The 14248-nt window shown below is 37.7% G+C and overlaps 1 protein-coding gene across 6 annotated transcripts in view; it reads right to left on the bottom strand.

Moving 5' to 3' along the window:
- The window catches only part of LOC106519851 (probable phospholipid-transporting ATPase IH), a 46687-nt gene that overhangs the window by 17448 nt on the left and 14991 nt on the right, over positions 1-14248 (bottom strand). For all 6 annotated transcript variants that reach the window (XR_001310485.1, XM_014011687.1, XM_014011688.1 and 3 more), the window contains 13 exons: positions 10593-10715; positions 9155-9244; positions 7895-7975; positions 7278-7385; positions 5098-5226; positions 2851-2954; positions 2700-2750; positions 2472-2536; positions 2309-2390; positions 2061-2211; positions 1771-1968; positions 1502-1675; positions 907-1073 (listed from right to left, as the gene is read on the bottom strand). Coding sequence is in view for 5 of the 6 variants with exons in the window: in XM_014011687.1 (XP_013867141.1) it covers positions 907-1073; positions 1502-1675; positions 1771-1968; positions 2061-2211; positions 2309-2390; positions 2472-2536; positions 2700-2750; positions 2851-2954; positions 5098-5226; positions 7278-7385; positions 7895-7975; positions 9155-9244; positions 10593-10715 (1523 nt within the window). In the remaining variant the exon portion in view is untranslated. The remainder of the gene's footprint in view (positions 1-906; positions 1074-1501; positions 1676-1770; positions 1969-2060; positions 2212-2308; positions 2391-2471; positions 2537-2699; positions 2751-2850; positions 2955-5097; positions 5227-7277; positions 7386-7894; positions 7976-9154; positions 9245-10592; positions 10716-14248) is intronic.

Raw genomic sequence — 14248 nt, 5'->3', positions numbered from 1 at the left:
CTATAACATGTGGACAATTTTCCCAAAAAAAGCAGCCTTGTGGGGACCGAAATGAATCGTGGGGACCACTGCCAGGTCCTCACGGGTCCAAATGCAAATAACGGGTGTGGGGTTATGTTTAGGACCAAGGTTTAGTTTAGTTTTAGGGTCAGTTAAGTACCTGTGAGGTTAATTTYAGAGTAAATGGTCAGGGTTAGGATATAAAGTCTAAAAAAAATGTATGGAARTCAATGCACAGTCCCCACGGAGTTGAAGAACAAATGTGTTTGTGTATGTTAAAGCAGAAGTTGGGCCATCACCAACTGTTTCGTTGTAGAACTCTGTATTTTTATGCCAGACTTATTATTTGAGTGTTTGGTGGTCTATAATGTAATTTCATTGTCCTCTGTACAATGACAATAAAGCTCTCTCTAAGCTATTTGAAATCAATTACAGAATTTTTTTAACACAAAGCAAACAATACTCTTAACTAAAATGGCACGATATATTGAAATTTTTTTGCCACTTCAGTATCAACGTGCACAATATACAGTAAATCTTAGAAAAGTCAGCTTGGACTGCAATTAAAGCACATGGAAWCTGCTGTGAGCATTGTAATGATAAATCAAGTTGTATTGCGACAGTACTATGGATTTTTTTGTGTGAAAATTACACATTTCTGAGGATCAAGACACAGGTAAATATAAGAAGGKTTAGACATGACTGACTATTAATGAGCTAAGTTAATTTTCTTTAATCTTTATGTGTTACTTAGACATTAGACACTGACCAACTACAAACATTTTCTACCTTTACTAATTATTACAAAGTGTGTCTGTTAAACTTCAAACTAGCTTTCCCATTAAAACTGAAACACTTTATTACTTATAGTTTGCAAAACAATATCCTGTGTTACATTATGGTTACCGTTTCATTCCTTCTACCAAAGCTACTTCATCTGGTGAAGAAGAGATGTAGAAGGAGGTGGGCCTGCCCTGRTGGATGCCCCTCTTAATGCCGTCCACCGTCTCCTCCTCCTTCACCTGCACCGTGTGACACAGACACAGCGCCCGGAAAAACAGATCCTCGTATTCCTGCAGACACACAAAAACCACGTCTTTATTTCATTCAGTTCAGAGCTGTGTCAGTTTCCTCATTTTCCTTAACATTTTTTGGATTATGTTTTGTTTAGTCACTGATATAGGATTTTCTTTTTTTTGCAATTTTTTTCAGAATAACCTGCAATGAAGCAGGAAAAATTTCTCGCACTCTTGCTGCTCATGCTGACAACACAAGCTGCCTTTTTCTTTTAAATTTAAACTTATCTTTGATGACACAGCAATAAATGTAAGATTCCTCACTTTTCTATATGCCTGAGAACAATTCTTCTCAAGAAAATGCAAATAAATATTTACAATAAAAAAATGTTAGTACAGTGGAATCACACATTTAGGCAATTAGCAAACGTAAGGCTATGTGTGTATTTAGAAATCTGATTCTTGTGTAAAACACAMAAACTTACTCTTCTGAATCCTCCAGGAGAAGAATCGATCATGTCTATRCTGGAGGCAGCGCTGAGGATTTGGCCGTTGCAGATTGCATGTGGGATGTAGACGTTGCCATCAACGCAGCATTCGATAAACTCCATGTTGTTCTCAGTCAGAGTGCCGGTCTTATCTGTAAACACGTACTCCACCTGACAGGAAGGCAAAGACAAGGTACAGTGAGGGTGCGCTAACACAAAAAAATATTGATACAAATGTCGACTGTTTTGTGTGCTCCGTGACAAACCTGTCCCAGCTCTTCGTTTAGGTCGGAGGTGTTCACCTGAGCTCCCTGTCCCAGCTCTTCGTCGAACATCTCCTCATCCCAGGTGATGAAATAAGAGCCAAGAAACTTCTGCATCTCCACCGTGACATACATAGACACAGGGATGATGTAATTAAACAAGACCATGAAGGCCAGGAAATCTGTGAAGGCTCGGATAACCTGGAAACAAGTAGGACAGATGAAGACGCTTTTTAGATGAATCCTAATTGGTTAAGATTTTGTTTTGAGACCTGGAGGGTTTGAGGACAGACCACGTGGCGCTGGCGCTCGTTCTCAGTCCTGTGGTTGTACCAGGGTTCATCTCTGTCCGGAGACCACTGCCAGGCATATTTCAGGACAGTGTTGATCACAGCTTTACTGATCAAGATGCACAAGTACACAATCAAGAAGGCATTCATAGACCTGCAGAGAATGACAAGGTAGGGATGAGTCAGTACCATTAACTAGACCTTGGAGAACAAACAGCTTCAAATCATCAGAGCTGAGTCATTAATCTTACTTCTCAACAGCAGAGCGCTTCTGAGATTTTGACTGGTAATTAAGTGCCATCTTGGTCTCCATGCCAGTGTAGACAGCCACAGCTGAAGGAGAGAAAACAAACATCATAAGAAGCTTTACATAAAGATCCAACAGACAGGCACAAATTGAAGTTAATGAAATACCATAAATRTGTTGTGTATTCTTCAGTGTGGCTCCTCTGAGAAGTAAGTTTTCAGCTCCGAGTGTTCTGCAAAAAGAAAGCAGATTAAAAGCTTGGTATTAAKAAACTTTAACTAAATAATTTAATTTATTCTGATGAATAAACTAAGCTTTTCAATAAAATATACAAGACATTTTCAAGAAAAGTACCAGCACAAACACAAATAATATACTAACAGCACACCACCCACCTAGAGACCGGCTCCTCTTTGTCCTTGTAAATGTTGATGCGTCCCACAAATCTGGCGGAAAAAAAAACCAGACAACAACAGCAAATCAAGATGTACAAGGCGGTAAGGTCAGATCTTGTAGCAGGTCTGTGTGTAATGAGGACACACTCACTTGTAGAGGTCAGGCTGTGGTTGTTCACATTCAATAGTGGCATGTAGCGAGTCCACCTCCTGCTCCGTTCTAAAGGCCATGGTATCTGGTACAGCATAATATGTCTGAGACAGAAAAGTGGAGGAAAATGAGAACAGAGGAAAATGTCACCAACACACTGATATGAAGACAAGTTTATTTGTTGTATCAGCTTCGGCAGGTTTTTTAAGTGGCACAAAGAATCTTGTAGAGCAGAAAATGAGTAGCTGGAAAGTATTTCCATGGGTCAGAAAAGGGGGAAGCAGGAGGGCCCTCTCAGGATTTGTATGGGAAGGATGGGTTGAGAACTCTGCTCTATATGTGGGATAGTGTGCGTTTGATCCATACATAAAGTTGATATGGCATAAAAGAACATCATAAGAAAAGTGGGAATTAGAGATACATGTCTTCAGTAAATGCAGTTTTGCTGGTTGTTGATTGTTTTTCCTGATTGTTAGTATAATCTTTTAAATAGTAAAAATACTACCATTAATTTGCCTGTTAAATGTCAGAAATAAAGATGAATTTTGATTTTAAAAGAGGGTAGTAAATGCTTGAATTTAAGCTGGCACTAATAAACCTTTACATATGTGTCCTTTGTTTAACCCAGAAAGTAAATAAAAATGTGCTAACAAAGTTAAGAACAACAGTTTTTGTTGTTTTATTGTCTTATTGTTGAGACAATGTAAATTCCAATTTTCTATTTTTCAGTGTACCTAAAGTTTACAAAATTTAACACAGTAAAAGTTGAATAGTGGTGAGTAAAAAGACCTATAGTAAATTAGGCTTTTTCTCTGTCTGTTTTGAAAACTCATAACACACTACGAGATGTTGATTTAAGCTTTTTAATGGTTTAATGTTGTTTTATTTGTTTTTAACATATTGCTGATTTGACTTCATGTTCATGGATATTACCCATCTTTTTAGTTTATGTGGTGTGATTGCTGGAACATATTTTTCATATATCTTTTGTTCTGTTAAAAGGGAGTCATTCCTTTCCACAGTCACCAAATATGTTTTCTTTAGATGGTAGATTGCAACAAAGAAACATTTCTCCACAATTTGCTGGCTTTCACAAACAGAAAATGTTTACTAAATGACATGACATAATGTACTGTATGTGAATGTGCTGTTTTATAATGTGAATTGAATTTACTGTAAATTAGTCTGAATCAGAATCTAAATTAGATTTATGATTTGGATATTTTTTCTTTTAATTGCGGCCTTAAATGACACTTGTTATTTGGCATCATAAATAAACAGATTTTCTTTGTACAGTTCTGACTTTTACAGTGTTTTACAAAAAAGTAGAATTGAATTAGAAGTAAAATGATCTAATAGAAAACAACATTTATGGACTTTAATCTCAGAAATCGATAATCATAAAGTGATTTTTTTCAGTTTTAAAGTAAATATTTGACAGAAGTCAGGATGGAAGAGAAACTTGTCTATTAACTACTCATTTAAAAGTTTTTGTTTTAATGTATGTAGTAGGATATTTTCAAAACCTGAGCCACTGCTACAAGTCTCTTAAACATGTATTTTAAACCAACCATCAAACTGCAGATGAGTCACAACTTTTAGAATAAAACTGTTATTGTCAGAACTAATTGACTATATGTTGATGGCTCACTTCAAGAATTAAGGTTTCACTTCATTAGGACCCCAGAAAAACACTGTAAAAAGTGGCACTGCATGTGTCTGTTTGTGACTAATTCTACTGCAAAAAAAGATTGGAAAAATTACGAAAACAAATTTGTCACATCAAACAAATTGTGTTAAAACCCAGTTTGAGATCATTGAAATATGTATGAAATGAATTGCACATTTCCTGAAACGATGACAACATGTCTTAATCATCTTTCTTCATGTAGTTTTAAAAATCCTTTAGAAACCACATACAAATAAATCATATGAGGATGTTTTCTTTCATTATTCGTAATGTCTGTGATCCAACCTGCCGGAGAACAGTGACATTGTTTTATTTTGCTGATAAAGATTAAATATATTTTATACTCTTACATAATGACCATTGTTCTGTGTGAGCAGGGATGCATTGTTGGTTAAAATAAAAGGATTTGTGTTTTTTGGTACTAAAACAGCTCTTAAATGTAGCCGATTACAAACCTGTTGTAAGAGCTACTGCAGATTTTTCATGATCCCACGTGACCATATAAAAATCAAGTTTAATTAAGAACTGAAACAAAAGAATCCTACTTATCCTGGTACCTTGTGACTCGACTCCCCATCAAGGCTGGTGGTGGTAACGTAGCAGATGCCATCATATCGGCTCGATGAGAGAAAGATGAGGTCACAGGGAAAAATCTCGTCCTCTCTCACCATGACGACGTCGCCGACCTGAAAGAAAAGGACACTCATGATAGATTTCCTGATAGTACTGAAGCTGATATACAGTAGTTAGATAAAAATTAAAAATCAAACAGAAAGACCTGCAGGTCTGCTCATCCATTACCATTTCATTTTTTCCCCTACAGGATTCTTTTTTTTTTTCCAAAGGATTGAGAAGTTGCGTAACAGATTATGCGAGCAGAGCAGCTTAAACTCTAATAAATCCTGTCTCCACGGTGACCGTACACATGACACACGCTCTCTGATTTCATATGATTAATATATTCATCATTATTCCTACTCCCAATTCACACTCTAATCCTTGCTGTTTGATGTGAGAAAGAGACAGAGAGGGAGAAAAAGACGGTGTTGCAGGCTAACGGCAAAAGGTTAAATAAATACAGCAAGGACACAGTAAAGAAAGAACAAGGTTCTTTTGAAAAAATGCATGCAAGGTGTTTCATGACTAAGGAAATTCACAGAAAACTACTGCAATGGTAACACACTCTGGTTATCTGCAACCTCTAAATGCTTGGCAGCTGTACCGAAGCTGTTTATTCTGAGCTGACCCTCAACATCCCACATGGTCTCTGCACGCTCACAAATGAGCAGCAGACACAGCAGAAACGAGATGTTCCAGCACTCATTACGCACCTGCTGACAAAATGGTGTTACAAGACTAAAATATAGTGGACTGAATCAATGGGTCTGCACAGGAGGTGATGAGTTAGATCAGTCACGTTATACAGCCGGACACTGTTTTCATTAAATGCCTGGATGGAGGAGGAACGATGTTTGTGGAGCAGCTGCTGCGCATGAAGATGGTTCATCCTTTTTTCCTGCAGAATGTCAACATTTATCACCTTCAACAAGGCTGCCATGAATASAACTAAAATATAATTACAATTACTCCAACTTCTGACTGGTCCTTATTTACAGCCAGTACTGCATGTCTATCTATGGGCTAAGTGAATGGGGAATTTTATATTTTAACTAATGGTTCAGAGGGCAAACCCCAGTTAACAGAGACAGTAATATGCTTAAAACCATTATCAAATGTGAGTATGAGTATCCCTTAAATAGAACATTAGAACAAAATAGGCTACGTTCACAAACAGGTCTTAATGCACAATAAATTATTATTTTTTCCTCAATCTGATTTCCTTGTGTGGATATATTTTAAATGTGACCTCCATCAGACTCTCCACAGCACTGATGCAACAAAAATGCGCAGAAAATAACTCAATTTATCCAAATCGAGCATATGATGACAATATGGGTTGATTTTTACGTTGTAAATGAATAATTTAATCGATATATTGATGTGGATTGATGTTTTGTTACACCCCCTAAATGAAATGCAAGATGAGCGTTCAGACTGAAGTTGCTTTGAAAAACATAAGGTACTGTATGTCTCCATTTTAGTTCTGCATACTTGAAAAAGCCTGGGTTGGATTTGGAAAAAAGAAAACAAACAAACAAACAAACAAACAAACAAACAAACAAACAAACAAACAAACAAACGGATTTGTCATATTTCGATGTTCAAGAAAAAAATCTGATATGGGTCGCACAGGGGCAATTAATCAGATTTGGGTCTCATTTGCCTGCAGTGTAAATGTAGACTYAGAGAACCATCTTTAAGGCAGCAAATAACAGAATGACAAAACCCTGGTAATAAGCTGCAGCTAAAAGGGTCGCCACTAAGGTCTGATGTTATTTAAATAACTCAGTCAAGGCAAAGACCGGTCCTGTCTTGCATCAGGATGACAAAAGACAAAATTTRAAAAAATTATGACCAAAACAACATGACTCATGAAATACATCACAAGACTCTTGCGTGATGCACCAGGGAGCAGTCTACCACAGTTTCACTGCAATTATTCGGTAGAACAAACATCAGAGACCGAGTTAGGGAGCATTGCAGAGAGGAGAAAGTGTGTGTGGGGGGGTGGGGTGGGGTGAGAGCAACGGTTTTAAAAAACGTGAGCAGTGCAGCAGTGCAGCAGTGTTGCTCGGTGGCCTCAGGTGCACCGCTGGTCTAATGAGGCCATTCTTACCCGTAGTCTGTGACTCTGTGTCCTCACCACCTTCCCTTGCTGCACTACGTCCACCGGACACTCGTTTATAGAGCAGTCAGCTTTGTGTCTTAGCCAGTCCTCATAGCCCTGAGAGAGTCACAAGAAAGAAACAGAAAATATGTTTATAAGGAAAAAGAAGATGGTTGAAGAGAGAGAAAAAGCTTTGTGCAGAGTATGGAGGCATATTGTGATTTCAAGAGGCACAACGGAGAAGGTGATTGTTCTACTCTGGAATTAATTAGCATTGATCTCCTTTCGTTTGCTGACCTGTGTCCTATATTTCTAGTTAGATTTATGTTCATGTAAACCTCAAGATTCCTTCACTAGAACAGCTTCATCTATTACTGATAGCACCCAATTTCTCTGTAGTGGGAGATGCCCCTCTTAGGCTCGAGTAATTAACAGAAGAAAACATTCATTACCATATTTCTCACATCACCACACATATTCAATAGTGTGTCCTTTCTCTGCGAGAGGAATGTACATACAGATAATAGAGAAGCTGTTTGGTAGTGAGCATACATGTGTCTTATCTCAGACCAGAGGTTGTTGTTTGAGGTTGTTTGCTTCCCAGAGTGTGTTTGTGTGTGTCCCACCTGTTTTATGGCGGTGACAGTGATAACAAAGAAGAGGGGCAGGCCGCTGGTGACTGGGCTGGTGGGGGTGTCGATGATGAGCTGCAAGGGAGGGAGGAGGAAGTGGGGTGGGGGAGGGTAAAGTGGGGACAAAAGAAACAAGAGTTGGGTGTGGGGTTCAGAGAAAGGCAAAGATGAGGTTGTAGGTGCAGCTTTGGTTACAGCCTTTGAAATCAAAGTGCTTTCATTCATCTTTCATTGAAGAAATTCATATCACCCATTTCCTTTTATGCCTGAGTTATGAACTATTATCCTATCATGAGAAGAAACTTATAGTCATTTTGGTCAATCCTTGTAAATGGTGTTAAATGCAATATAGCAGATCTGGCAAAAAATGTTAGGACAAATAGTACATTTTGTTATTTTTAGCCATCATAGTAAAATTTAGCTTAATATCCATACATTTGATAACCTTATTTTTGTTAGCTTAGGACTATTAGCCATTTGGTTTCAAAGTTATTCAGTTCTAGATKTACATACTATTACTTCCAAGAGTTTCATTTAACTGTGAACAAATACTGTACACAGAGACTAAAACATATTTGCCCTTTTGATTTTTGGGGATGATAAACAAATATATAACCCAGAAAAATCTGCCATGCTGTCAACTTTCCTACTTTTCAAATAGTAATATTGTAGCAAAATACATTTTTTAAAAGTGATTAAAAACAAGGAGAATACAGATTAGTGAGCTGTGCCAACTAATACTGTACATGGCTGATGAGCCAACGGCTAGTCACAGCAAGGTCAAAATCAAATCAGATTGCTGAGAAATCATTTTGGTCTTTGCCCTGCTCTGACTAGCCTTCAGCTCATCAAACAAATTAGAATTATACTATGTTTTTACAAACTATGTTTGTTTAATGAGCATTTACAACTTCTAAGATATTGTTTATAAAAGTTTGACAAAACTCTGCTTCAAAAGATCTAAACTATAATTTTCAGATTTTGAACGTAAGTTATCCCACATTTCTTGAAAATACACTAATGCAAATTCTTTCAGTCTCACTTTTAGTTTAAAATGTGTTTTATAATAAATAGACTACAATTAGATCTATGAGTGCTTTCACACATTTATCTTCAATCATCATCAATGACATGACATTGATTTAAATACTTGCAAAGGTTAAAAATGTTTTTAAAGAAAAAAATCATCCTTCCTTCACATTTCTCTGTTCTGTTTCTAATTAAACAGGTGAGATGTTCTAATGAAACATTTACCTGGACCAAAAATATGACCAAGAAATAGAAGTTGGCGATCCTTCTGAACTGCTCAAACAGATTCTTGGGAATGAAGTTCCAAAAGGTGTACTGTGGAACAGAGTGGCAGGAAAATAATTATAGCAACTATAAACTGAGAAAGACACAACGGGCCTCATGCAAGAACCGTTCGTACGCACAGATTTGTTCTTAAGTTGTGCGTACGAGTGATTTAGGAGAATTTGTGGCATTCACCAATGTTTTCATATTCTAAGATTTTTTTCAGATACGAACAAAATTCACGAGTGGTCCAGACCTGTCGTATATTTTACGAGCAGTCAGTCTGCTGTTTTCCAGACTGATTTTATTCACTAATAACTTTATATTTCGTTAGTTTGAAGATAATTTGAGTTGAAAAKAAATTAGACTCTTTGATTATCTTGACAACAGGCTATTCTGCTTGAATTAGAGTTATAATTTTAAATGTAATAATTTAGACTAACAATAAATTGTCCGTCTGTCTGTTTTCTGTCGCTTATCTGGGATCGGGTCGCGGGGGCAGCAGCAGAGAGACCCCGCTCTCCACAGCGACACCCTCCATGTCCTGGGGGACTCCGGGATGTTCCCAGGCCAGAGGGGATACATAATCCTTCCAGCAAGTCTTGGATTTTCTCCAAAGTGCCAGACATATTTTGAAAACATTTTAAAATGCTTATTTCAGACCAGCATCTGAGACCACCTGCGACAGCGCGGGGGTGGTGGTGGTTGGGGGGCGGGGCATACGGTGCGCAACGGTGTGGCTTCTGAATAAATGAAGATGATTTAACACAGTTGTTTATACTTTTAGCAGCTCTTTTTATTCCACAGCTGACCTGCTAAAAATGACAGATTTTCTTTTCTGGATCTCTGAGAGCAGGACTTCAGTCTCTGAACTCGTAAAGTTCATCTTTTTAGTTTTCGCTGTCATTTTCCTGAATGGACACTTCCTGATATCTGAGGCAGGAAAAATAGCCCTTAAATGGTGTTTTTGGGGTGGTAATTATGCTAATCTCCTCTCGCGTGCACGAGCAGCTGGATACGAACAGGTGGAATTTACGCAGCTCATTTACACCCTTTTCAGGAAGATAGAAGAGTTTGTTGAATCTGATGTGGCATGTTCGTACGAACCCTTCATGTGAACAAAAGTAAGAGAGATTTAGAATAAGAATATGAACATGTTCTTGCGTGAGGCCCAATGGCACGCTGCAAACATCCTCCTCTCTGGAGGAAAATATGATGCACACAGCTTCAAACACAAGACACTTGGCTTTTGTGTTTGAAGCTGTGCATCACCTTTTTTTGAGAAGGGATTGTGTCCTCAAAAAAAAGTGACAGAAAAGATTACGTGGTTGTCTGAATATGAAACAGAAGAATAGCGAGATGCCAAAGTATGCTGTGGCACTGACTGATGCCCGCTCACCTTGGACGAGACGATGCGGTTGTCAGGATAACGCTGAGGGATGTAGGCCTCAGCTCCCGGAGGAGGTTCTTTATGTCCGATGTACACCGTCCGACTGTCCACCCAATTCTCCTCTCCCGCGCACTGATGAAGAAACAGACAAAAATGAGCAAAACAGAGATAAGAAATTGGGTTGAATCTGACTGTTCAGCCATGATTTACCTGACACTTTTGAATTACTTCTTTTTACAGTTACTAATGTGCATGATCAAAATCTGTATTTTGAGATGCACTGTGGTCTAGATCAGTGGTTTTCAAAATTTTTTAGCTTATGACGTCCAAAATAACAGATGGGGGTTACTGGTGCCCATATCATTAGTCAAACAATCAGCAACCATTCATACTCTCACATGCATGGAGAGAACATGCAAACTCTACCCAGAAAAGGTCCAGGTCAGGATTCAGTCGGGCAACATTCTTGCTAGGAGGCAAATGGTAAATGGACTGTACTTGGACAGCACCTTTCTATCTAACCAGGACACTCAAAGCACTTCACACTACAATCTGTGTCCTCATTTACCCATTCACACAGCACTCTATTAGGTCTCTACAAAACTAACATGTACAAATCATCCTATGGAGACTAACCAGTGCTTTAAATCAAATTCATACACTGATGGGACACACATCAGAGGCACTGAGGGTGAAGTACCTTGCCCAAAGACACAACAACTGAGGCAGCTGGAACGGGGGATTGAACTGGCAACCTATTGGTTACAGGAGGACTCCCCTAACCACCCTGCCACAGCCGCCCCAAACAGGCAACAGCTCTACCAACTGAGCCACCTTCATTCATTTATGGTTATTGCAATTTTTTTTGCATTAATTATGGTGAAAATATTCCATTAGCAATTTATTTGCATTTAAATTGATTCTGGAAATCATCTGGGGACCCTTGATGTAACTATACCATACACCACTTTTTTTTCTGAGTTTAAAAATACAAAAACATTTTGAATGACCACAAACCGCTGAAAAGATCAGAGCTATACAAAGTGAGGTTTTTGAACCAACTCACTTAGAGTCAAAGGCGAGGAAATAAAAGTGTTTAAATGAGGCTTGAAGACAGAGAGAATATAGTTATGTTTGTACATGAAAGTCAACTACATACCACATAGCGGTAGCATATAAGACCCCTGCATATATGCAAAGCACTCACACACTAAAATTCACATATGGGTTGCAGCTGTTTAAAATGTTCTGGTATTTACATGAGAAGGGACTTTGGAATGATCATTACAAATAAAATATTTTGTTGATGAAAAATAGAAAAGCAAATCTGCTCTTGGTAGTCTATTTGAGTAGAATGATAATGAAACAAACCACATTCTCATGCATGATGTCATATATGTAGCACAATATATGTTCAGTTAAAATTAAATAAAGCCTTCATTAAAAATGTATTTTTTTAATTAAAAATTTGACTTCAAAATAAGAAAATAATACAGGAAAGGATGTTGTTCTTTCCACAATAAAAATCAAAGATTATTGAAAAACTCAAACTTTATTTTTTTATTTGCTTTGAAAGTTGTCCTGCTGTCATGAGAAGAATGCACTAAATACAGACAAAAAGATAAACCATAAAACTATATCACATTTAAAGTATACAATTGGGGCTGGATAAAATGTTAGAGGCCCTGTTTGGCCCATGGAACATGAGATTGTCACGTGCCCTAAAACACAAATACTTTTTCTACAAATATTATATTATATTATATTATATTATATTATATTATATTATATTATATTATATTATATTATATTATATTATATTATATTATATTATACTATATTATATTATATTATAAAAACAATATCAAACTAAAACAAATCATGAAGTTTGTCAATGTGGAACCATGACGGTGTTGACCGGCCTGCTGCTGGTTTATTCAGGAGATTACAGTCTTTCCTTTACTTTTCTTTTCTTTTTTTGACATTATGTTGTAGTTGGTAAATGAGCTAAATCAATGTTCTACTCTTTATGATAATAAAAAGTTAATAGTCTTCACAGATGAGACAAAGTTCATTTAAGTTTAAAACTTTGGGATTTGATGTCTAGCAGACAGTTTACCTACTGATTAAGGTTGAGTCACACTACAAGATTTTAAAGCAGACGGCCGATTTTCAAAGACTGAGAGAGCCCACACGTGAGGAAAAAAATCATGGATATAACAGGTTTGGTCCTACAGTGTGTGTTGTACAGCCACACGGCAAGAGACAACACACCACACATGAAAAGATATTTCATTCATGAACAATCAGATGTCAGATTTTAAATCACGTGAGACTTCCTGAAATCTCGTGAGGATTCATATGTCTGAGGAAAAATCTCACGTGACCTCCAGAGAGACGTGAGTACAGGGTAAATAAACATTTGCAACAAGGAAGAAACAATGTTGATCGTTTGTGGACTATTTTTACCAGAGGAAAAACAATTCCATAGGACTTTTAACATCCAGCAGACTTTCTGGTGGGTCATGACAGTTTTTTTGTGTTCTGTATTTTGGAATCCCCTCCGTGTTTACGTCACATTCACAGGCTGAGAGCTCGGTTGAACACTACACACACTGCGACATCGGGTCAAAAAACCAAACATGTTGGATATTCCCGATTTGAGGTTGGAGCAGTCCTGATGTCCTTCTGAGCTGACTAGATCACTTTTAACTCACCACCCATGGCAGGAATATCTGCTATGATTATCTTTAGAGCCATCATGATAATATGGACTTCCTTAAGATTGTCGGAAGGGCAAAAATCGGTATGATTTTCTTGTAGTGTGACGCCGGCCTTAGATGTCACCAGATTCTCTGCTGTGCAGTAAAAGAGTGTAAAGGAGAATGCCTCTTTGGATGTACCTCAGCGTTCAGTGGCACCGCACTGGAGTGCCACAGGTACTTGTGCGTGTATGTGAGGGAATGTGTGAGTACAAAATGACGTTGCGCATTTTGGGGCATATTATAGCTATTGCTTTTTAATAAAGAAGTGAAACCATGGGCCACCACTGTAAAAAGAAAAAAAAGTCCTGTGTAATTCTGTTGTTGCTTTTTTAATGATGTGCAGCGCGCAGAGTGGTTCTGGAAGCCAAGTTATCCTTTTATTTAACAGCACTCTGATGGCTGTATGTCATGTCCTCGCATGCGGTGCATCCTCTTTAAAACAGAGTTTTTAAAACTATGATGAAAACGTTAAAGTAAAATTGTAATTACGGGAAGCAAAATATTGACAAAGGGAGTAGATACTTGAGTTCTACAGTGCCACATTTCCACCTAAAAACTTTCTAAAAGTTAATTTTTTATCAAGGAAAAGGTGAAATATAAATATTTTACAGTTTTTCCTGCTCTCTATTCCTGTGTGAACAGCCAGCTTCCAGCTGCAACGCATCATGTGATGGGTGGGTGAAGAAGGATGATGTTTTGAGTTATAAGCATTTTTTTTATGTCCAGAATTTTCAGATGGGGTGGGGGTCCAAGGAGGTGGGGTGGAGGGACTTATTGGCTGGTCCGATGGATAGCCCTTCAGAGCTTAAAAAAATCTTAAGCTCCTATTTTGAATAGTTTTTGAGTTATAAGCATTTTTGTATGTCCAGATACCCCTTTTGTAGATAAAGTGGTGTTGGG

Source organism: Austrofundulus limnaeus, unplaced genomic scaffold, assembly GCF_001266775.1.
Source record: "Austrofundulus limnaeus strain Quisiro unplaced genomic scaffold, Austrofundulus_limnaeus-1.0 Scaffold83, whole genome shotgun sequence".
Classification (NCBI taxonomy): domain Eukaryota; kingdom Metazoa; phylum Chordata; class Actinopteri; order Cyprinodontiformes; family Rivulidae; genus Austrofundulus; species Austrofundulus limnaeus.
The sequence above is the reverse complement of the archived record's forward strand: the minus strand, read 5'-3'. Positions and strand labels throughout refer to the sequence as shown.